The sequence below is a fragment of the Corylus avellana genome, chromosome 4 (genome assembly GCF_965113065.1).
Source record: "Corylus avellana chromosome 4, dhCorAvel1.hap1.2, whole genome shotgun sequence".
NCBI lineage: Eukaryota > Viridiplantae > Streptophyta > Magnoliopsida > Fagales > Betulaceae > Corylus > Corylus avellana.
Window position 1 is genome coordinate 10,151,578 of NC_142493.1, and position 23,046 is coordinate 10,174,623.

At 36.8% G+C, this 23,046-nt stretch overlaps 2 protein-coding genes across 2 annotated transcripts; both read left to right on the forward strand.

Moving 5' to 3' along the window:
- Positions 1-9,521: 9,521 nt before the first annotated feature.
- LOC132179282 (7-deoxyloganetin glucosyltransferase-like) lies at positions 9,522-11,062 on the forward strand. Its single transcript, XM_059591983.2, has 2 exons — positions 9,522-10,042; positions 10,122-11,062. Exons 1-2 carry the CDS (start codon positions 9,526-9,528, stop codon positions 11,060-11,062), a joined length of 1,458 nt encoding a protein of 485 aa, XP_059447966.2. The 5' UTR covers positions 9,522-9,525.
- Positions 11,063-12,536: 1,474 nt separating this feature from the next.
- On the forward strand, positions 12,537-20,195 carry LOC132179003 (uncharacterized). The gene is made up of 4 exons (XM_059591609.2): positions 12,537-13,501; positions 16,992-17,130; positions 17,203-18,402; positions 19,578-20,195. The coding sequence occupies exons 1-4, from the start codon at positions 12,660-12,662 to the stop codon at positions 19,980-19,982; spliced, it is 2,586 nt and encodes an 861-aa protein (XP_059447592.2). The 5' UTR covers positions 12,537-12,659; the 3' UTR covers positions 19,983-20,195.
- Positions 20,196-23,046: the final 2,851 nt, after the last annotated feature.

Below are 23,046 nucleotides of genomic sequence, written 5' to 3' on the forward strand. Positions count from 1 at the left end.
GACATATGCAGGGGACCACCGTATGTACGCTAACTTTTGGATAACCCCTGGTTAATACCCGTATGTACGATGTAGCCTTTGGTCCGCTGGGTAAACAATACCGTACGTATGCTACTTCTCAGAAAAACTCTTCAGCGCTCACAATTTTTCTCACTTATAAATACCCCTTACTCCCTCGCCCTTTATGACCCATTTCCGCCCTTGTGCTCTCTGGAAATCCTATGTGAGTGTTTTGTGAGTTTTGTGTGTTCTTGGAAAAGGAGAGGTAATTCTTGGAGGTTTCGCTTCAAGGAGGTCATATTCTAAAGCCTAGCTTGTTGCTTAGTTGTTATGCTGTTTAAGTGTTTTTCATAGTTAGCTTAATTGGTAGTTTGTAGCTTCTAGTTATGTTGTTGCCCTTAATCTTAGTTTAAGCATGTGTTAGCATTTAATTCTTGTTGGGCATATTTCCTTTTGTAAGGAGATGTTGTTTTGAGCTAGGAGGTCCTAGGAATCCTTTTGGTAGCTTTGAAACCAGTTTGGGAGGATAGGAGGATGGTTGAACCAAATGAGGCTCTACCTGAACCTTCTAGGTGGACGTACAGCCACGAGACCGAACATACAAGCCATTTGGGTGGATGTACGGCCACGAACCCAGACGTACAGTTAGAAGTGTTCCAGGGAACACCACTTTGGTTAGTCGTCCGATAGACTCTATTTTCATGTTTTAGCTTCGTTTTAGTTGGATTTAGAACTAATGATAGGTCTTTTCTCAATAATTCAAGGTTATGGAGCCTCAAGGGGATTTTATGGAGGAGTCTTACGACCTAGGTGAGTACAAAATCACATGGATGCTTGTCGTTACCTTTCCCGCGTTGCACGTCTATTTTATATATATCAAACATGCATTTTTGCAACTCTCATGAAATACATTTTAGAACTACTGTGAACCCTCTTTTGCGAAAACACATGTTGATTAACAAGATAATGATAAGACTTGTAAAACCATGCATATAAAAGATGGATAAGATTAATTGTATCGTATAACATGGTACACCGGTATGTGTGGGATAACGGCCATGTGCTTACTATATATGTTAACTTTATGGTCAAATATGTGTGTGTGTGGGCTTTGGATCCAATAGTTTCGTGACCGGCGCAACCATTCCCAAATGGTTGGTCATTATAGGACATATATTATTAGTGGTGTGGGCCACCCAAGGTCGGACTCGGTCATGCCACTAATGTTATAGACGGTAGCGTTCAATGGTCGAGGTAGTGACATTGTATTATAGGTCCCTCAGGACAGTGCCAACCTTATTGAGAAGATGTAATATCTCGAGTAGACCATATTGTTGAACTATGACATGATTCTTATATGCATATATTATATCTATATTGCATTCCTGATAAACTATCATCTCATAATGATGCATGTCCTTTATGAACAATTGAGTTCACCATTTAATGACGGGTACGTCATGTGCATTTATACTCACTAAGTCGTCGGACTTACCCTTGTATTATTTTATTTCTATATGTACAACTATGCTGTTATAGATAGTTTAGCAGAAGATAGATATCACAAAGCATTCGGTTATTTTGGAGGACTTGATCCAGGTGACACTTAAAGACTTATTGCGAGCTTAGGCGGGTACTCATGGTAACTAGTACTTTTGAATTATGCTGTAGACTTAAGAGCTTTGATGCATGCTTACATATTAAGGTATAGCATGAATCCCTTGTAAAGACGACTTGTATAGTGTGATTTTAGCTACTTTGATATTCTTTCGTAGATGCTCTGGTTGTAATGATTAATTTTTATAGAACTTTAATACTTTTCACTACTAAGTATCCTCTCTTTTCTAGGAGTAGAGGTCCTTGAGTTTTATCCCGTGAGGGATGAGACTAGGAGACAAACTGTGGAGTTAATTAATTTCTGGGGCGTTACAAAAATTCTAGCAACCAAGCAAAAAAAATAAAAATATATACAGGTCAAACATGTCAACCCACGAACCTGCGAGTTGACACGACCTGACACGTTTATTAAACGTTTCATAAACAGGTGACCTGTTTATGACTCGAACCTATTTAACCTAAACCCTAACCCTAAAATAACATGTCGTGATCAAGTGTCGTGGGTTAAATTACCAGCCCTAGATTCATTTGTTAACTCCTAACATAAATGCAAAAAAAGATGAAAATATCCTTCGTTTTTTTTTTTAAAAAGGAAAAACATGGGTTAGCCCAGACCCACGCTAGGTCTCGGCCAAAGACTCATCGTGGGTTAGGTTGTGACCCACATTGGGTCACAACCGCGACCTAGCGTGGGTCACAACCTAACCCACACGTGGTCACAACTTGACCCGCTCTGGTAATGATCGCGACGCAGCGTGGGTCAGAAGACCCACACGGGTCACGGTCGTGACCCAGCGTGGGTCTTTGGCTGAGACCTGCCTGGATCACTAGGTGACCTGTCATGGGTCAATTTTTTTTAAAATAATTTTATTATTCTTATTTTTATAATTTTTAATTTGAAATTAAGGGTAAATTTGAAATTTTATAAAAAAATTCAAGGGTATAAATATTATTTTATCACTTTTAAAGTTTGAAATTTTAAAAATATAAAATGGCCCCCCAAACTACTAGCCATTTGTAATTTAGCCCCCCAATGTTCAAAATGTAATAAAGTAGCCCCTCAAACTACCAATTAGTTGCAATTTGGCCACTCTGTTAGTTAACACCGTCAAAATGGATGGAAAATGCAAAACGACGTCGTTTTGTTGATGTTAAGTTACTAAAATACCCTTTTTAAAAAATTTAAAAAAAAAAATTAAAAACAAATCCAACTAAACATTGTCGTTTTGCTTTAAAAAAATCTATTGCAGGACAACATATCATACTTCCGTCCATACTGTTTCTCACTTCATTTTCTTCGTCTTCTTTATTCTAGTTCGTCACTTCCAGCTCAAAACCTTCTCCTCTCCGGGTCACAACTCGTCAACGATGGTTTTAAAAATTAGGGGTTTTATGAAATAAGTTTCTTAGGGTTTGTTTGTGAATCGCGGCCGTTCAGTCTCTCGATTCCAGGTATCTCTCTATCCATCTCTTCTATCTCTCATCTCTTGCCCTATATCTGTATTTCTATCTCTCATCTCTCTGTTTCTGTTTTCATTTTTCCCTTTTTGTATTTCTATCTCTCATCTCTCGGTTTGTTTTGGAAGAAGATAGGGTTTCATTTGATGTGTTTTGTGATTTGGTACTTATTTCTTTGTAGGTCTTATATTGACATGTATTGTGATTTAGATTCGTTATTTCGGTCTCTGTTTCATATTGATTTCGGGTGATTGTGGTTGATGAAGCTCAAATCAATTTGGGTATTTGTTTCGGTGATTGAAGGGTTGATTAGGTGTTCTTGTTCAGTTGTAGTTGATTAATTGATTGCAAATTTTGGGGTTTGATTTTGGAGGTTTTGTGGTTGAATTGAAATGTTCTAGGCTGTCAAACCAATTGGGTTTCGAGAGGAGTTTTGATTTTGTGATTTTTGGGGGATGGCCGAAAACCTCAAATCTTCAGCCATAATGCTATGGGAGAGATTGGAGAGGATATTGATATGGGAATAGAACTCTGAGTTCGTACACTCCAATCAAGAAGATAAATGATTTCAGCATCTGATGGTACACTCCAATCAGTTGATTAAATATTTACAAAAAACAAAAAGAAAAAAAAAGTAGATTAAAAAGGTAAGTCAAAGAAGAAGGATTAAAAGTCCAATTAGTTGACGAAAAATTCAAAGAAGTAGAAAAATGGTTTTAGCATCTGATGGAACACTGCAATCAGTTGATCAAATTCTTATGAAAAAAAAAAAAAGGTTTATCAAAAAGATAAGTCATTATTATTATTATTATTATTTTGGGTACTCAGTCGTGACTAGTGTGCTAAGAGTCCCATTGCAAAAGAATAGTCATTTGTCAAATCCAAATCTTCTCAGAACCCCAACAAGATGAAAAAGAAGTAAGAAGTTACTATTTTTTCTTGTATTTATTTATTTATTCTTCATGTGTAATGTAGGAACAATTTTGCAATGCTTGAAGTTTATTCCACCTCACTTGCTTGGTTTTGTTGTCGAGAATGATAGAAGATAGAAGTGAAATTGCATTCATGAGCATTGCCATTTTGTTATGTTTTCACATTTCTTAAAGAGTTTTTTGTACTCTCTCTTTTAAATGAGATTGAGAACATTCAAGTAGTGTATTTTGAGGGGATTTTTTTTTTTTTTTAGTAGGTTTGTTGTCAATTTTGACCGTATAAAGTTTGATTTTGTCAATTTAGTTCATAGACTTTTAGATTACATTTATTGTGATCCCTCCCTCCTCTTCAATGTCAATATTCAACACTAAAAGCAAATATTTTCATTTTTTTTTTCCAGTTTGTATTTTTAACCACAAAAAGGGAGAGTGATAAAGCATAGAAGTGAAATTGGATTTTCTCAGGATCATATCATGTTTCACATGTGCTTTTCTTATTTTATCCAACTGTACATCAAAATTAAGAAAAATATTCAATTGCGGCTGCGAGGGAGTGGCAATGGGGGCTTTATGCTTAAATTCTTAATAGGTCAACATTTATTCAGTTTCTGTCACCCACAGTATCTTATGAAGTTTTTTCATTAGCGTGTGATTGTCCTTAACCGAGTTCATCCTTATCCCTGTTTACTTGAAACTTTAACTTTAAGTTCTTGTGGTGCATGGAAGGATAGTATATGAGGAGCAAAATGTAAATTTGTTGTTTACATCTTAGAATAGGGGAACCTTTATTCTTTCCATAAAGATTATAGATAGGTATTGTTCTAGTTTTTGAGTTTAGAAGCTGGATGTTTTATTCAGGTTCTTTAAATATATAGAATGAACAATTGGTGACTAATTCTCATTTATGAAATATGCAGAACGAAGGTGATCATGGTTGTGTGATTATTTTATCTGGGTTGACGAAGAAGCTATGCTCCCTGTATCATAGTTCAATGCCCAAATAGCTGACACTACAAAAAAAAAACCATATTTACTAATGCTTGATATAGGGGCATGTTAATTAAACACCTTCATATGGGGGTGTTTTACAGTGCGAACGACCCTAAAAAAAATTAGAGACGCTTGCCCAATAAAATGCCTCCAATAATAATAGGTGTTACAGCAAAGCACGCCCCAATTTTGCAAGCGCCCCAATATATTGTTGTCATATTGTTGATAAGGTGTGTTAGTGTCTTTACTTGTGATTTTCAGAACATGATTGGTTAAGCATTCTAAGCCAAAGCCCACTTCTTCATATTTTGTTGCCTTAATAACACAATATAGGTAGCAACGAACAAGAAAAAGGAAATGCAATGCCGTTTTGTGTTTGGTTCAACTTATGGAATATGAAAAGAGTACCAAACTTCTGAACAAACAATTTATGCCTATACTAATTTAGTTTCTTGTTCTTTTTCTTGACTCAGGGGGTGAAGAGGTGCTTGAATGAAGGAGGAATTGGATTTATGATGGCTCCAAGATATCACCCAGCAATGAAGATTGTCAGCCCCGTGAGGAAAAAGCTGAAAGTGAAAACTGTGTTCAACATCTACCTACCCAATGTTGAATCCAGCAAGAGTACCCTGTTATTTGTTTCTGCAAGTTCCATTAGCAATAAAACTCTTGGTGGCTGCATGGGTGATCGTATGCATGATTAATAATCCAAGCTTTATGGCTTTGGCTATATACTATTTCCTTAGATTCCTGGGTCTATGAAAATTGCTTTGATCCTTTTGGTTTGATGATTGTAGAAATCAAAAAAAGATGCATCAATTAAAAGGCATATGAGGTTTTGTTTTATAGTGAGAGTGGCTTGTATTGTGAGGTTTGGTTTTAGAGTGAGAGTTTTGAATGTAATTATAAGACTTGTATTTTGTAAGGAATTGTAATTTATTGGGAGCAATTGAGATTGTATTTGAATAAATTTTTGATTCAAAATATATATTATGGGATTATATGGTATTGAATTTGGACTTATTATCTATTTTTCAAACAGGGGAAAAAAAAACACAATGAAAAGGCATATGAGAAAAAAAAAAAAATATATATATATATATATATATATATATATATATATATATATATATATATATATATATATATGTTATGGGATTGCAGTGAAAACTACCCCATATATGCCGTTAAGATTTTGGTCGGCTCAGATTTAATCTATGCTTTTTTAACTCAAAAACTCACGCCATTCCAAACAACAAACGTCTCTATTTTTCCGTGATATTTTCTTCCATCAAACAAAGCAACCCTCTATTTGCGAAACGTCTCCTTTGATTTGCAATGGGAATTGTTGGCATTCTGTGGTTTCCAATCAGAGATAGAGCAAAACATGTCTTATTCTTCTAGTCTCTCTTTCCCTTATATTTGTGAGATTTTTATTATATATATATATATATATAAAGACTGTTCTTTACCGCCTTTTAGCATATCCAAAATAACCGATTGTTGCATTCACAAGGTAAATGTGTTTACTATTAACCATATATATTACACATTGAACATGACAAAGTGTTGCTCTCACAATCGCTTTCTTTGGATCTAATATTTTTGCCAATCCGGTTTCTTCCTTTTTTACTTGTCAGCCTCCATTACTGCAATTGCCTTATCCACTGTTGGTACAATAATTTTACCTCTTCAGGCAGCAGTTGATGTACATGCAGTAGTTAGCCCCAATTGTGGTTGAGGAGGCTGAGAAGATTCAATTGGTTGAGCAGACCCTTCTAGTTGCGATGTCCCATGTTCCTGCGTCAACAAGTGTGTGCTCACATTAACCAACCATCAAATTCAAAATAAAATAAAATAAAATAAACACTTAGTATATGAAGTACTCACAGTAGTACTAGCATTGCTCACACTAGCATTGCTTTGAGACTGTGTGGACTGTGTTTGAGGAGGTCCATATAACCGTACTGTGTTGACAGTACCCTGAAACTATGTAAAATTAAAATACTAACTTTCATTCAAAAGTAAGAATTTGATCAAATGATTGGAGTGTTCCATTAGATGATGAAACCATTTTTCTACCTCTTTGAATTTTTCGTGAACTAATTGGACTTTTAATCTTTCTTCTTTGACTTATCTTTTTAATATACCTTTTTTTTTTTTTTTTTTTTTGTAAGTATTTGATCAACTGATTGGAGTGTACCATCAGATGCTGAAATCATTTATCTTCTTGATTGGAGTGTACGAACTCAGAGTTCTATTCCCATATCAATATCCTCTCCAATCTCTCTCATAGCATTATGGCTGAAGATTTGAGGTTTTCGGCCATCCCCCAAAAATCACAAAATCAAAACTCCTCTCGAAACCCAATTGGTTTGACAGCCCAGAACATTTCAATTCAACCACAAAACCTCCAAAATCAAACCCCAAAATTTGCAATCAATTAATCAACTACAACTGAACAAGAACACCTAATCAACCCTTCAATCACCGAAACAAATACCCAAATTGATTTGAGCTTCATCAACCACAATCACCCGAAATCAATATGAAACAGAGATCGAAATAATGAATCTAAATCACAATACATGTCAATATAAGACCTACAAAGAAATAAGTACCAAATCACAAAACACATCAAATGAAACCCTATCTTCTTCCAAAACAAACCGAGAGATGAGAGATAGAAATACCAAAAGGGAAAAATGAAAACAGAAATAGAGAGATGAGAGATAGAAATACAGATATAGGGCGAGAGATGAGAGATAGAAGAGATGGATAGAGAGATACCTGGAATCGAGAGACTGAACGGCCGCGATTCACAAACAAACCCTACGAAACTCATTTCGTAAAACCCCTAATTTTTAAAACCATCGTTGACGAGCTGTGAGAGGGAGAGGAGAAGGTTTTGAGCTGGAAGTGATGAACTGGAATGAAGAAGACGAAGAAAACAAAGTGAGAAACATTATGGACGGAAGTATGATATGTTGTCGTGCAATAGATTTTTTTAAAGCAAAATGACAATGTTTAGTTGGATTTGTTTTTAATTTTTTTTTTTTTAAAAAAAGGGTATTTTAGTAACTTAACATCAACAAAACGACGTCGTTTTGCATTTTCCATCCATTTTGACGGTGTTAACTAACGGAGTGGCCAAATTACAACTAATTGGTAGTTTAAAGGGTTACTTTATTATATTTTGAATATTTGGAGGCTAAATTATAAATGGCTGGTAGTTTGGGAGAGCATTTTATATTTTTTCCTATTTTTTTTTTAATAATTTGAGGGTCTTCTCAAAACGTACATAGCTTATGTCTCTAAAGTGAAGTTTACTCTTAGAAAAAATAACAAAAATATTTTGCATTTATTGTGTTTCATTATTGTACGCCCAAAAAGCAAATTACGTTTATAGACAATTTTTCTATAAGCCGGTAGCTGATACATTAATGGAGTTTTACAATGTGCCGGCATATATATATATATATACAGCCACCAATTTATCGGCCGTTTTTTATAACGTTTCTCCGGTCCCCAGTTGATTGGTCTAGATAATCTTTTCGGTATACAGTTGGTAAATAGAAACGTAAAAAAATGCGGACAACGCACAAATTCATACCATGAGTTATGGACAAAGTTTTCAAAAAAATTTTATTCAATCTACTGTATAAAAATGATATATGAATCTCACATATTTTTTTTAATAATAGGGACAAAATTAAAATAAATTTAATTAAAAACTTATGTACATTTTATAGATTATTAAAAAAATAAACACATGTCATTTTTATAAATTAGATTAAAAAAATTCTTTCCACCTAATTTAAAAGAAAACTTTACTTATAAGTTATTGACCGCAGAGTATATGATTATTCAACGCCCACTTTATCACACTTAATCACTTCGGGCCGTGATACGAAGAATGCCGGTGTGCATGACTGTTCATGCACGCAAGGTTTTTTTTTAAAATAATTATAATAATAAAATATTATATTTTATTATTTTAAAATATAAATCAACCCGGCGTTCATCGGTGATGTTTAACATCACCCAGTCACTTCTCATCAACTTCATCATATTAAACTTCCCACAGATAATGTTGTGAAAAACATAGATTCAGTGAACATACGCATTTTATCACCAAATATTTAAACAAACGTCAAGATGCTCTAACACAGTAACACGTGGTCAAAAGCATGCGTCAGTAACCCATTATTGAGCTTTTCCATTGACTATTAGCCCCGTTGTAATTATTATTAATTTCTTTAATCCAAAAAAAATATTAACCGCTTTTGTTTTATGTCATCGTCCTTGTTATTTGTTTTGTCCGGCGTGCATCTTGGGCAGATATCGCGGGCTAGGGAAAAGAAAACAAAGACGAAGAAGAAGACTAAGAAAAAGAAGAAGAAAAGCTTAATTTGTTATATATGCTCAACAGTTTGGCTACAAAAGGCCTGGAAAAACCCAGCTTTCTCCATAAGAAGTCAGATTTTTCTTCCCTGTTTGTTTGTGAGTCCGTGAGAGAGAGAGAGAAATGAGTTCCATTTCCGAAGCTATTAAACCCCATGTTGTTTGCGTTCCATACCCGCTTCAGGGTCACATAAACCCAATGCTCAAGCTAGCCAAAATTCTCCACCATAAAGGCTTTCATGTTACTTTTGTCAACACCCATTACAACCATAGACGTTTAATCAAGTCTCAAGGCCCCGACTCTCTCGACGGCTTGTCCGACTTCCGCTTTGAAACCATCTCCGACGGACTCCCGCCTTCGGACCCCGATGTCAGCCAAGACATCCCCGCTCTTTGCGATTCCACCTCAAAGACTTGCCTCATCCCACTCCGCAACCTCCTCTACAAACTCAACGACGCTTCCTCTTCCAACGCGCCGCCTGTGACGTGTATCATCTCCGATGGTTCCATGACATTCACTCTTGAAGCTGCCGAAGAATTTGGAATTCCAAATGTTCTTTTCTGGACGCCTAGCGCCTGCGGCTCCTTGGCCTATTTGCATTGCCGCCATCTTGTTGAACGAGGTTTAACTCCCCTCAAAGGTAACACGCTAACATTACGTACTATTAATTATCCGGTTATACGCCGGCGTTTAATAGCTTGTTTTCATTTGATTCACAGATGCAAGCTATCTAACAAATATTGGGTATTTAGAAACCGCAATCGATTGGATTCCCGGGATGAAAAACATCCGTCTGAAGGATTTTCCAAATTTCATTAGAACTACAGATGAGAACGACGCCATGCTCCACTTCAGCTTGCGTGAAGCGGAGAGGGCTTCAAGAGCTTCAGCTGTCATTTTCAACACGTTCGACCCATTTGAACATGATGCTTTGGGTGGTCTCTTGTCTTTGCAGCTTCCTCGCATTTACACCGTCGGTCCACTTCCATTGCTGGCTGACCAGATCAAAGATCAACGGCTAAAATCAATAGCCTCCAATTTATGGAAAGAAGAGCCGGGGTGTGTGGATTGGCTGAATTCAAAACAACCCAACTCCGTAGTGTATGTGAATTTCGGCAGCATAACTGTCATGACGCCACAACAACTCATTGAGTTTGCTTGGGGACTTGCCGACACCAAGAAACCCTTCTTGTGGATTATAAGGCCTAATCTCGTCGCCGGCGATTCGGCAGTTCTTCCTACTGAGTTTCTTACAAAAACGAAAGATAGAGGCATGTTGGCAAGTTGGTGTCCTCAAGAAGAAATCCTCAAGCACCCCTCGATTGGAGGCTTTTTGACGCATAGTGGGTGGAATTCAACGCTCGAAAGCGTGTGTGGTGGAGTGCCAATCATCTCCTGGCCCTTCTTTGCCGACCAACAAATAAACTGCCTGTATTCTTGCACCGAATGGGGCATTGGGATGGAGATAGATAATGATGTTAAGAGAGATGATGTTGAGAAGCTTGTGAGGGAGTTGATGGAGGGTGATAAAGGTAAAGAAATGAAGAGGAAGGTAATGGAGTGGAAGATGAAGGCAGAAGAGGCTGCCAAGCCTGGTGGTTCTTCTTACCAGAACTTGGACAAGTTGATTGCTGATGTTCTCCTAGCTGGAAATGTTTAAACCAAACAGAAGAAGCAAATCTTCGCTTCAATTAAAGTTATGTTTAAATTAATTCCTTTGTATAATTGTATCTATCTTGTACAGATGATAAATTCAATACAATTATAAATACAATAATTATTAGTACTTTCAAGACACAGACAGAATTAAATGTTTATTGAGAAACTCTAATGAGTAATGCTATAAGTCTTCCTAGAATCATCCAAAATGTGATGTGACTTTTAAAATTACTGTTGAATTTGAGGTGTGATTTATTGACTTTTGATCTATTGTTAATTTTAAAAGCCACATCACATTTGAGATGAATCTAAGAAAACTCTAAGAAGACTTATAATATTACTTAACTGTAATTACTCTTAGGCTAACTTCAATTAAATTTATAAAATATCTCAACACGATCCGAATTTAACATGCGATTACAAATTGCTACTCATAATTACAAATCCTAACCACCCCATGGTAAATCATTTACTGAAAAATAATTCCTCCTAAACTTAAGGAGAAACTCACTCAATTGCATTTTCGATGGTATCCTCAAACGTTCATTTCTCAAATTATTATAAATCCCACTTATTCAAATTGTACTTTATTTATCCAATTTTACCGTAAACCATTGCAATAACTTAAAAGGAATTTTACAAAAATATCAAAAATCCTCCTTATCATCGAGTTTAAAATATCCAAATATATTAGGGCGAAAATTTGAGTGTTACAATAATTGTTAGAGTTTGTCTTTTTGGATTGTTAACATTTATGTCCACATTTTTTTTTTTTTTTTTTAAGAAAACTTAATGAAATCTCATTCAAGAAGAAATTAAAGTGAGGGGATTATAGTTCTTTCTTAAAGTGAAGCAAATGTCACTAGTTCGAATCCTTCCTCTCCCTTTTTGTGTGGACATGTCAAAAAAAAAAAAAAATAATAGTAATAATACCATAGATACAGCTAGGGATATTACCCACCCAAGTCCTATTTATGAAAGTGTCAGCTGCTAATTTAGCCAATATATGAGCTGCCATGTTCGCCATACAATTCACGTGATGACAACTCCAGCTAGGTAAAGGCTATAGCACCCTCCAGATATCTTCAATTATATGTCTATACTTGCTCCAATTCCTCTCGGGGGAATTTATTCCATTCACAATAACCTGTGCATCCCCCTCTAGAATTATGTATGACAGACCCAATTCCTTGCCAAAAACTTATTAAACTTGGTATACTCATTTTTTGGGTATATAAGTAGTTGCGGTTAGCGGTTATGGACTAAAACTGCTAATCGCAATCGTCTAAGGCTGTTATTGAATTTTAGATTATACGGTTAGCGGTTTCGGGGCGATTATAACCGCCCTGTTTGTACACACACCTCTACTGTTTTTTTTTTTTAATTTTTTATTATTATTATTATTTTATTTATTATTTTTTAATCTAATAAAAATACGAAGGAAAGAACTCCGACACCTCTTCCTTTCGTTCATCACCCCCCATGCGAACTAATTTTCCAATTAGTCTGGCTCCACAGTGGGTGGACACATTTCCTGGCTCTTTAATCTTCAACACTCTCGCACAGACGCACAAGCACAGTTTTCACCACCGGCGGAAATGGCGACAGTGTCTGCAACGGCACCGCCACAACCAGCAGGCGCAATAAGCCTTGACTCCGTCGGTCACATCGACATGTCTACACTCTCCCAGACGGAGCTCCAAGCCCTCTCTCTCTGCTCGCCCTCTGCCTTTGATCTCCACCACTCCCACCTCCTCGCCCCCAAAATCGACCGCTCGCTCTTCAACGAATCCGCTGGCTCTCGCCGACAGACCTACTCCCGGCCCTCCAATTCCAACCCATCCGCCGGCCACCGCCGCCGCGTCGCCGGCCTCCTCCCCACCCCAAAGCCCCCTCCCGTCCCCTCCGACGACCCCGAACGTGTAGAGAACCGCCTCATCATCGACCACCTCAAGAATTTCATCGACAAGGACCCCCGGTTCGATCACTTCGACCTAACCCTGCCCTCATTGTCGTCCCTCTTTGTTGACACGAATCGCGAGGAGGCGGAGCGAGAGAATGCGGTGAGTTTTGCTGTGGATAGGAAGAGGAAGAGAGGGAGGAAGCCGAGAGTAAAGGTTCTGCATTTGGAGGAGGGGTATGGGAGGGGTGTAATGGAGATTGTGAATAGGGACGGTGCGGCAGTGGATCTTACGGCATTGGCAACTGCTGAAGACCCGTATGGGGAGGAATTGAGGAGGAGGACTGTTGGGATGGAGAGTGAGGAGGAGTTGCTGGGGTTTATGAGGGAATTGGGTGGGCAGTGGGGGAGTAGGAGGAAGAAGAGGAAGATTGTGGACGCGGGAGTGTTCGGGAGTGCCTTTCCGGTCGGATGGAAGCTCTTGCTGGGGATCAAGAGGCGAGATGGCCGTGCCTCCATTTACTGCCGCAGATATATAAGGTGGTTTCCCTGGTTTTGTTTTGAATTTTGGTTTATCTGTCTGTTTGATTGATTCCTGGGTAAATGGAGCGCTCTAAGTTAGTTCTCTGTGTTCCAAAAATTATTTGGCAATGGTTCTGAAAGTCTAGAACGTTGAGGTTGTTATTCTAGTTCAATGTTGAAATGTTTTACATGATAAATTTGGAATGGTTTGCATGATGATGAGCATGTGAATACATTTTCGTAGAAGAAAATGAAATGTATAAGTTCTGTGTCTTTTGGATGATGAAGCTATTAGGGAACTTCTTCGTTTTCTTTTGTAAATCTTTCAGAATGTAGTTGCAGTGGTTGACCTGTGATTCAGTGAACAGAATGTTATAATTCCGCTGGGGTCTGTAAGTAAAACTATATTTACTTATCAAGAAAATATATAATTGTGTAACTCTTCAGAAGTGTGTTATGATGATTACTATATCAAAGCTCTGCGAAGATGGGTTCCATAAAGAATGTTAAGAATGTACGTCATACCTATAAGATAGACAAAACTGTACTTTCTTTTGCTCCTCTTTCAAAAAAAGTTGAGGTTTATTAGCATGAATGTGACACCCCAAAAAGTTAGTATCGCATTGAGTGGAAGGATTGTGAAGGTGTTTTATGGATACCAAGTCTTATATTGGTTTTTTATTAGGTGAGACTAAGCTATATAAGTGATTTTAAGGGACTACAACTGTATCTTCAACTATTTCTTTTAGATATCACGGCGATGTGGCTAGTGCTTTCATTAGGTGGTGAAAAAAGGTATCAAAACCAGGTTATTAACATCATGTGGACTTGGAGTATTGCAGCGTGATGTGGGCCCTAATGAGGGATGTTAGGAATTGTAATGGGAAGATTGTGTGATAGTGAAAATCATGGAGTAATTCCTAGAAGAACATCATGAATGTGGGGTGTAGCAGCCTAGTGGGTAGTTATTATCCTTGTTTACAGTGGTGCTACATGGGTAGTTAGCATTTAGTTGTTATGTTATGTTAGTGCGTAGTTATGTGTTATGGGTCAATATGTATTATCGGTGGTTACTAGATGTGTTACGTGAGTAGTGGTTTGTAAGCCTAGTATAAGACAAGAGTCGAGAGGTTGGTTGGGGTATTGAATTTGTAATTTGACTTGTGTCTTTGTGGTTTATCTCCAACCCTTAAGTGGAGTTCATTATCTATCAATTATCTACCTATTTATGTTCAATTTATTGTGGGTTCCTACCAACTTGGTATTAGATCATGGCACCAACAAGGATCATCTCGAGAAATTAGAGTTGGAAATGCAAGAGCTGAAAGAAGGAATGCAAAAGATGAGTGTAGAGTCACAGTCTAATTTTCGTGAGCTTAGAGAGTTATTCTAGTATCGCGAGAGGGACGAGTCATCTGCAACAAAGGATAAGGGGTCAATTCAGATACCAAAGGAAAATTCTTCCGGGCATTCGAATGGATCCAAGGGGTCGGGTGGTTTTGCTAAGCTGGGTTTTCCCCATTATTCGAGAGATGATCCCACAGTTTGGTTAAACCAGGTAGTTCAATATTTTGACTACAAACAGACATTGGAGGATCAAAGGATGTCGTTGGCTGCCTTTAATTTAGAAAGTGAAGCCAATAATGGTGGCAATGGATGAAAAAGGTGTATAAGGAGGAATGGTTGCCATTACGTGGGAGGTTTTTGAATGAGAGTTATTGATCTGATTTGGTCCTACCAAAGTCGAGGATTATGATAAAACACTCTCTAGGATACAACAAGATGGGACGTTGTGGGAATATCAACAAGAATTTGAGCATTTGGCAAACCGAGTGGATGGGTGGCCTCAAAAGGCACTTGTAGGAACATTCCTTGGAGGGTTAAAACAGGAAATTGTGTTTGCCGTTAGGATGTTCAAGCTGAAGACCCTCCATGATGCCATTGAGCTAGCATGGATGAGAGATGATAATCTCTCTAAAGACCAGAGGGTTGCACGAGATGAAGGGACAAAGCAATAATAAGCTGACACCATGCAACAACCGACATCCAGTGCACCTGCTGCGCGAATGTATTCCCCTGGGATGCTAAGAAGCTCTCATGGGAAGAGATGCAGAAACGAAGAGAGAAAGGCTTGTGTTTCGGGTGTAATGAGAGGTTTATGCCGGGACACCAGTGCCAAAAACCCCAAGTGCTTTTCATTGAAGCTTGTACAAAGAATGAGATGCATCATGATTTCGAAGAAAGTGATGCAGAAATGGTGGGAGGCATAACGAGGAAGAACCGCTCATCTCCTTGAACTAACAACAATAGTTTTTCGACTTACAACCTTGTGGACAATGTTCCTCTTCAAGGGAGGGCAAATGATAGTGAAAATCATGGAGTAATTCCTAGAACATCAAGGACGTGGGGTGTAGTAGCCTCATGGGTAGTTATTATCCTTGTTTACGTTAATACTACATGGGTAGTTAGTATTTAGTTGTTATGTTATGTTAGTGGGTATATGTGTTATGGGTTGGTATGTATTATTGGTGGTTACTAGATGTGTTACGTGATTAGTGGTTTGTAAGCCTAGTATAAGACAAGAGTCGAGAGGTTGGTTGGGGTATTGAATTTGTAATCTGACTTGTGTCTTTGTGGTTTGTCTCCAACTCTTAAGTGAAGTTCATTATCTATCAAATATCTACCTATTTCTGTTCAATTTATTGTGGGTTCCTACCATTGTGACACCTCAAAAAGTTAGTCCCAAATTAGGTGGGTGGATTATAAAGGTGTTGCATGAGTGCTAAGTTTCACATTGATTTCTTGTTAGGTGATTGAACTATATAAGTGATTTTAGGAAGTTCCATTTGTAACTTCGAATAATTCTTTTAGGGTATAGTGCAGATTTGGCTACTTATTTTTGTGAGTCATGACAATGAAACTGTGAACATGTCATGGAATAATCTAGATATTTTGTTTCTAACAAGTATCAGATAAATACATGATGGATTAGTGATACGTATCTCTGGCGAATAATCTCAATTCAAGTGATTGTATTTCCGTCTGTTGTCGATTGCTCCAATACGTCATGGACTTTTTGATGTTGTGAATCCTATCATTTATTATAATATATTTTAAGACGGGAATTTGTAATTGTGTGAATATACATTAATCTGGCACTACTGCTATTGGGACGTCCTTATTCTTTGCAATTACAGGTTTTCCCACTGACGGCAGACATCATGGTTTGAAATAATGAGCACCCTATATATTCTAAAAGTTAGGATACTTTAGTTTTGAATTCTTGCACTTTTCTGGCAATGAAATGATTTGCATGCTCTCTATATATCATGACTTAGTCATATTAATCAGCAACGATTGTTGATTTCGCACCTGTGCCATGCGTGTTTAGACTCAAAACCTTAAAAGAATTTCTAACTGTTAACCTTGTTATATCCTTCTATTTACTTGTATGTTTGTTCTCTCACTGTGCTGGGCCTTACATGTTCTCCAAATTGATAAATTCCAGCCCTACTGGACTACAGTTTATATCCTGCAAGGAAGCTGCTTCATATTTGCTGTCCTTTTTCGGTCTTAGTGATGCACAATGCCCTAGTAGTCAGAAGGGTGAAAACAATCAACAGGACTACAGACTGAATTCTGAAAATGTAAGTAAATATATGGCCAGCTGTTTGGTATATTTTAATGGTGTTCAATAAGGTTTATGGGCTGTGCAACAGCTTGCAGGCTTTACCCCAAAGTACAGAGACAGGCAAGAAGTCATTTCGAGTTCAACCCCACCTACAATTCCTATATCTAGTGAACAGGGGAAGGAAACAACCTTGTTGGGAATGGAAAATCTTGCAGATGTCCAAATACATGATCTATTTGAATGTCACAAGTGCAGCATGACGTTTGATGAGAAGGATTCATATCTGCAGCACCTCTTATCCTTTCACCAGAGGACTACGAGGAGGTATAGACTGGGTTCTTCTGTAGGGGATGGAGTGATAATTAAAGATGGAAAGTATGAATGCCAGTTTTGCCATAAGGTATTTCTAGAAAGGCGCCGCTACAATGGTCACGTGGGGATACACGTGAGGAACTATGTGAGGAGGGTTGAAGAATTGCCTGGTCCAACAACTCTTGAAAAGAGAATTGAGTCTCCAACGAGGGATGATGTGCCTTTAAGGATATCTAAAATGGATGCTTTGATTGAAATTGCTCAGAATTCTATTTTAGAGAGTTCTACTCTTAGAACTAATGATGAACCCAATGGTGATTCCACTCCTGATGGACTGAATGTTCCTTCTACTCAAGAAATGCCTGCTGCCAATTCTGATCATGAAATGAATCTTGGTTCTCCCCTTAGTGGACAGGAAATGGATGATGGCATGACTGACATAACTCTGTATCAAGATTTAAGCCAGCAAGATGGTGAGCACATGATCACTGATGAAAATATGGAGAAGACTGATGATTCTAATGAAGTGCTAGATTCTAAGAGAGACTCTTGTTTGGATGCTGCAACTGTTCTACCTTCTAATGAGCAAAATGGTAATACATCTGAAGCTCTTTGTGAAAAAGATGGTTTGGCATTTGTCGATGATAGAGGCAAATCTGGGGTTCAGCAGGAGGTAGTTTCTGAAGGTCATTTACTTGCTCAATTTGGCAATAATTTGGTGTGTGATGTCACGGATGATATAAATTTGGTTTGCGCTAGCACTTCAGAGCATCCCAAGCTTGGTGAAGTTAATGATAATAGTGAGCTAAAAGTTGGCTTTGATGGTGGCAATGATGGGCCAGCCAATAATATTGTGACAGAAACTGAACAGAAAACTTCTGAAGAAAATTTACTCCAGTGTGGGGTTTCTGATTCCTTAATCTCCCCAGAGCAACCTTTGCAATATTTCCCAATATTCAGCGCAACCTCAGATAAGGTATGGAGGCATTGTTGTTCGATTTTCTTACCTTCTGGTTTACAGTTGATTGAAAGCCTTGAGAGTTTTTCAGCAACTAATAAAATGATTATTACCTCTGTGTTTTGCCCAACTTCCTTTCACCTTTTCTATTAATTTAAAAGTATACTCTACCTTACATTTGTTATGGGCTTCTTGTTGAAGATGTTGACTCATAGTCGTCTAGTTGTGCAGTAGATGTGTTGAGTCTTGGGGAATCCCAGGAAGTTAGTAGATTGTTCTTTGTATTTGATTGTTGTTGATTAATTAGTTTGTCCTTGAACTGTTAGCCTGATGCCTGTGAGACTGTTTTGTGTAAGACAGATATTTGGTTTCACATCCACCAGATTCAATGGTGGATTTAAGAAAAAGATGGACAAGAGATGTATAGGAAAATGACACTAAACACATCTCTTTTTGTAGTCACTTTCTCTGTGTTCGAATGGTTTTATGGTGAGAAGTTATTCACTTGAACCAGAAAAAACAAGAAAAAGAGGACAATGATTCCTCTTTAAGGGTCTGTTTGGTTTCGTGGTTTCAAAATATGTGACTTGAAAGAAAATAAAAATTTTAAATGCAGTTAATAAAAACACGATTTTTCGTGTTTTTTAAAAATGTCATTAGGCATTTTGTAAAATCGCAGTTAGGTCTTTTAAGTTGCAGTTTGATTTTTAAAATCGAGCATTTTTAAAAATGCACTTCCTCATGATTTGAAAATGTGGATTTTTCCATGTTTTTTAAACACACTCCCAATCAGGGCACTTACCACGATTATTTTTAAAAAACACATTTTTGACAGCGAAATTGTTGGCCAAGCGGACTCTTAAGTCATTGCAAAGTAATAATAATACATGGGCTATACAAAGATTTCATTTAATACAAGTGGTTTGCCAAATTGCTTGTTGCATATACTTCTTAACCTACATTGGTATATCATAAATAAGGCCATAGGATTCATTCTGATTTTCATGTTCTGTATGTGAACTTGTTTGACATTTCAATGAAAGCCTACATCTTTATTTGTGCCGAATTGACTGATACAGTGCAAATTTTTGATGGCGCAGTTTTTATTTTACCTGCCCAAAGTTTGTGATAATGATTTTTAGTTGCTCCCCTTCTATATCACAAAATTAAGTATTCTCTTATTTTATTTTCAGGGAGAAGAACAGTTAGGCAGTGTTGCCCAAAGGCACGACAATGTAACTGGGTTTGAGGAACTTAGGTTGGATGAAATAGAACCTCTTAAGTATGGTTCTGTGAGTGCACAAGAATCTCTTTCCATTCAAGAGGTACCCATGGATTTGACATACAATGCAGAGATGGAAGGGGCATATGCTTCCTCCGTCCAGTTTGAGTCGGAAGAAGTCATGTTAAATATGGCTGCTGGAAATCAGCTTACAACTGTTTGTGTATGGTGTGGAGTAGAGTTCAACCATGAGGCTGTTGATGCCGAAATACAGCCGGATTCTGTTGGTTTTATGTGTCCAACCTGCAAGGCAAAAATCTCCGGGCATCTTAATGTACTAGACAGTGGTTTACCATTGAATCCTCATCATCTTTGATAAAGTTATGTCTTTTTCAATTGTCTGGGGATAAGTTTTGCATGATATCGGATAAATTCCATTTTTGTAGGATAGACTCTTTGTATTTGGGATGTTTCTGTCATATATTGCTTGGTTGTTGTACTTGTCAGGTTATGTTTTTCAGGTAACCTATATAATTTACACTTGTAGTTTGGCTTGAATTTGATTAGTAAACCTGCAATTTTTCTTGTACTTGTTGTGTGTACTCTCATGTGTATTGTCATCAGTCTCAGTCGCAATATGAAGAGAAATCCTAAAAACAAAAAAAGGCACTTTCTATTAAGTAATATACCTTGAGCCAGTATGAGAAGAAAACTGTCTAGTAGTACATTTGAAAGGAAACTGGGTTTTTAGGTAACTTATAATTTACCTTTGGAATTCAACTATTAAGTTGGTGTTTGGCAGATTGATGAAAACTCCAACTTTAAAGAGAAATCCATGGATTTATTTTCACCCCTAAATTGCCAAATTGCACATACAGTGGAAGTCTTTCGTTGGCTTTACAACTGTTGATGCTAACTTCAGCATGATTAACTGATTATCTGAGATAGTATGTATCCTTTGATAATCTGGCATGAGGAAAATCCCTCAAATACTAAAATATCTTATTGAGAAATGTTAGGGTACCAAATCTTTTACCAAGAAATGGGTGTTAAAATAAGTTGGAGATTATTCATTGAAGAGAATCAAAATAATTAATCAGGAGAAAAGCTACAGGTCTCAATGAATAATCTTCACAACATTTTGGTACCATCCCTTGGTAAAAAAATTTGGTACTCATCATTTCTCTACCCCAATTAAGCCTAATATTATCAATTATTTCCATTCTTGCATTGATCTTCTCTATTTAAATATTTCAGCGCCATTAATTCAAAATATGATAAATCAGATTTACCGATTTTCTTGCATTAGTTTGCAAGGTCATTTTTGTTTTTTTTTTTAATGGAAAACTTGAGTTATGAGGCACCTCAAGGAAAATCATGTAATTAAATTAGTTACTCGAAAAGAGGTAGTGAACAAAATGACAACATATGGACTTTGCTTCAACTACGGAATAATTTTATAAAGGGGTAATATGTAATAAATAAGTACGTCAAGGGGATTAATTTATTTAAATTGAAAATACAAATTAGAGTGCAATCACAATTGTTTAGTAGAATTAATTGTAATTAGTAGTGTTGTGTGACGTACCTGGGATGACAAGGGTCATGGGCCTATTGAAACTAACTGTATATTTTCCTTTAGGTCTATTTTTGAGCTGATGTAAATTGACCCCCTGTTTTTTTTTTTTTTTTTTTTTTTAATATGTTTACACAAGAGGGGAGAGGGGAGATTCGAACTAGTGACATTCGCTTCATGAAACGTGGTCCCTAGTTGATTAAGCTACCCCATGAGGACAAATTGACTATTTATTTGGGCCTCAATTATGTATTTATTTATTTGAATTGTTTTATTTTATAAACATTGGCCTAAGAATTTAATTTCTAAGGATTAGTTTGGTTTGCTGAATATAACCTAGTCATTTTAAGTCATAAAAAAGAATATCTAATGGATGAATTAATTTCTCATGAACATCACGAACAAAAAATCACGTTGGAATCAGTGTTCAACCTAGAAGAAGATTTTCAACAAGATTTATACAATCATATGCCCCATGCTTAGGAGATGCCGAATTATCATGTAAGTAACACAAACTTGTAGTTTAATTTTAATCTAACCATATTTATCTTAAAGAAAAAAGTTCCTAGGATTCGTCTTTCCACTGTTGCACCATAGGATCCCAACATTTCATTATGGGTTGCTAAGGTAAAAAGTAGAGAAAAAACTGAAAAAGAAAAGACAAGCTTATTAGTTCATCTGTCAGCGGATATATAATCTCAAACATCTCTAAAAAAAAAAAAAACTTATAGGCTGTAAAATCTCTTGCTAACCATCAGTGTTATTCCCAAGAACTTGTATATATATTAATGTCGAATCACTAACGCCAAGTTCTAAGATCTTTTGCAAATTCAGCTTCCAGAACTAGAATCCAATTTTCATAGCTCTTATTCAATCGTCATGGGCAAAAGCAATTACGTCATTGTCAATTTCACCATCCCTGGAGATGTTACTGTTATTATCACTTCATTAATTTGACAATAACCATCTGCATGATTCCATTTCCACTCTCTTTTTGGGGCATCAGCGCATCAGAACATTGGGGTATGTTCGCAATGCAGGATAGGATGGTTATTTTATTAAAAAAAGTATATATATATATTGTAAATTTCTTAATGGAGAAAAATTCACTTTTATTTCTTGAAGTTTCAGGAGTTTTTCAATTCGAACTCCAATGTTTAAAAATTGGCAATGTACCCCTTAATGTTTCAAAAATTTTCAATTCAGATCCTCCGTTACTAAATCATCTCACGTTCATTTCACGTGAGATTTTGATGCCCTCTACTCCAATTTTATTCTCATTAAAACTTATAAAATTACGTAATTACCCTTATTAAAACCTATAAAATTGAGGATAATTATATAATTTCATAAGTTTTAATGAGGGCAAAATTGAAATAGAGGGCATCAAAATCTCACGTGAGACTCACATGAGATGATTTCCATATAATTAGACGAAAATTAACGGAGGGTCTGAATTGAAATTTTTTAAAACATTAGGGAGTACATTGCTAATTTTTAAACATTAGAGTTCGAATTGAAAAAGTTTTAAAAGTTTAGGGGTAAAGTAAATTTAACCTTCTTAATGCAATTTCAAATGGATACAGTGACTACTGTCTCCATTTGAAAGAGATGGAAGTCGGCGGCCACCTGCATCTCTACGCACAAGGTAAAAGTGATTGATCCTGATTCCTGAGGCCACCCATCTTTCCAGTTGAAATTCCTAGTTGCCCACGTACGTATAAGTATTCGCCGGCCCCTGCAAGCACAATCTACTACTTCATGTCAGAAAACACCCAGCCCTAATATATATATATATATATATATTTTGTTTTTTTGGAGTGTTATGGTTTTACCTATAGGCTAAGGCAGTATCTTAGATTTG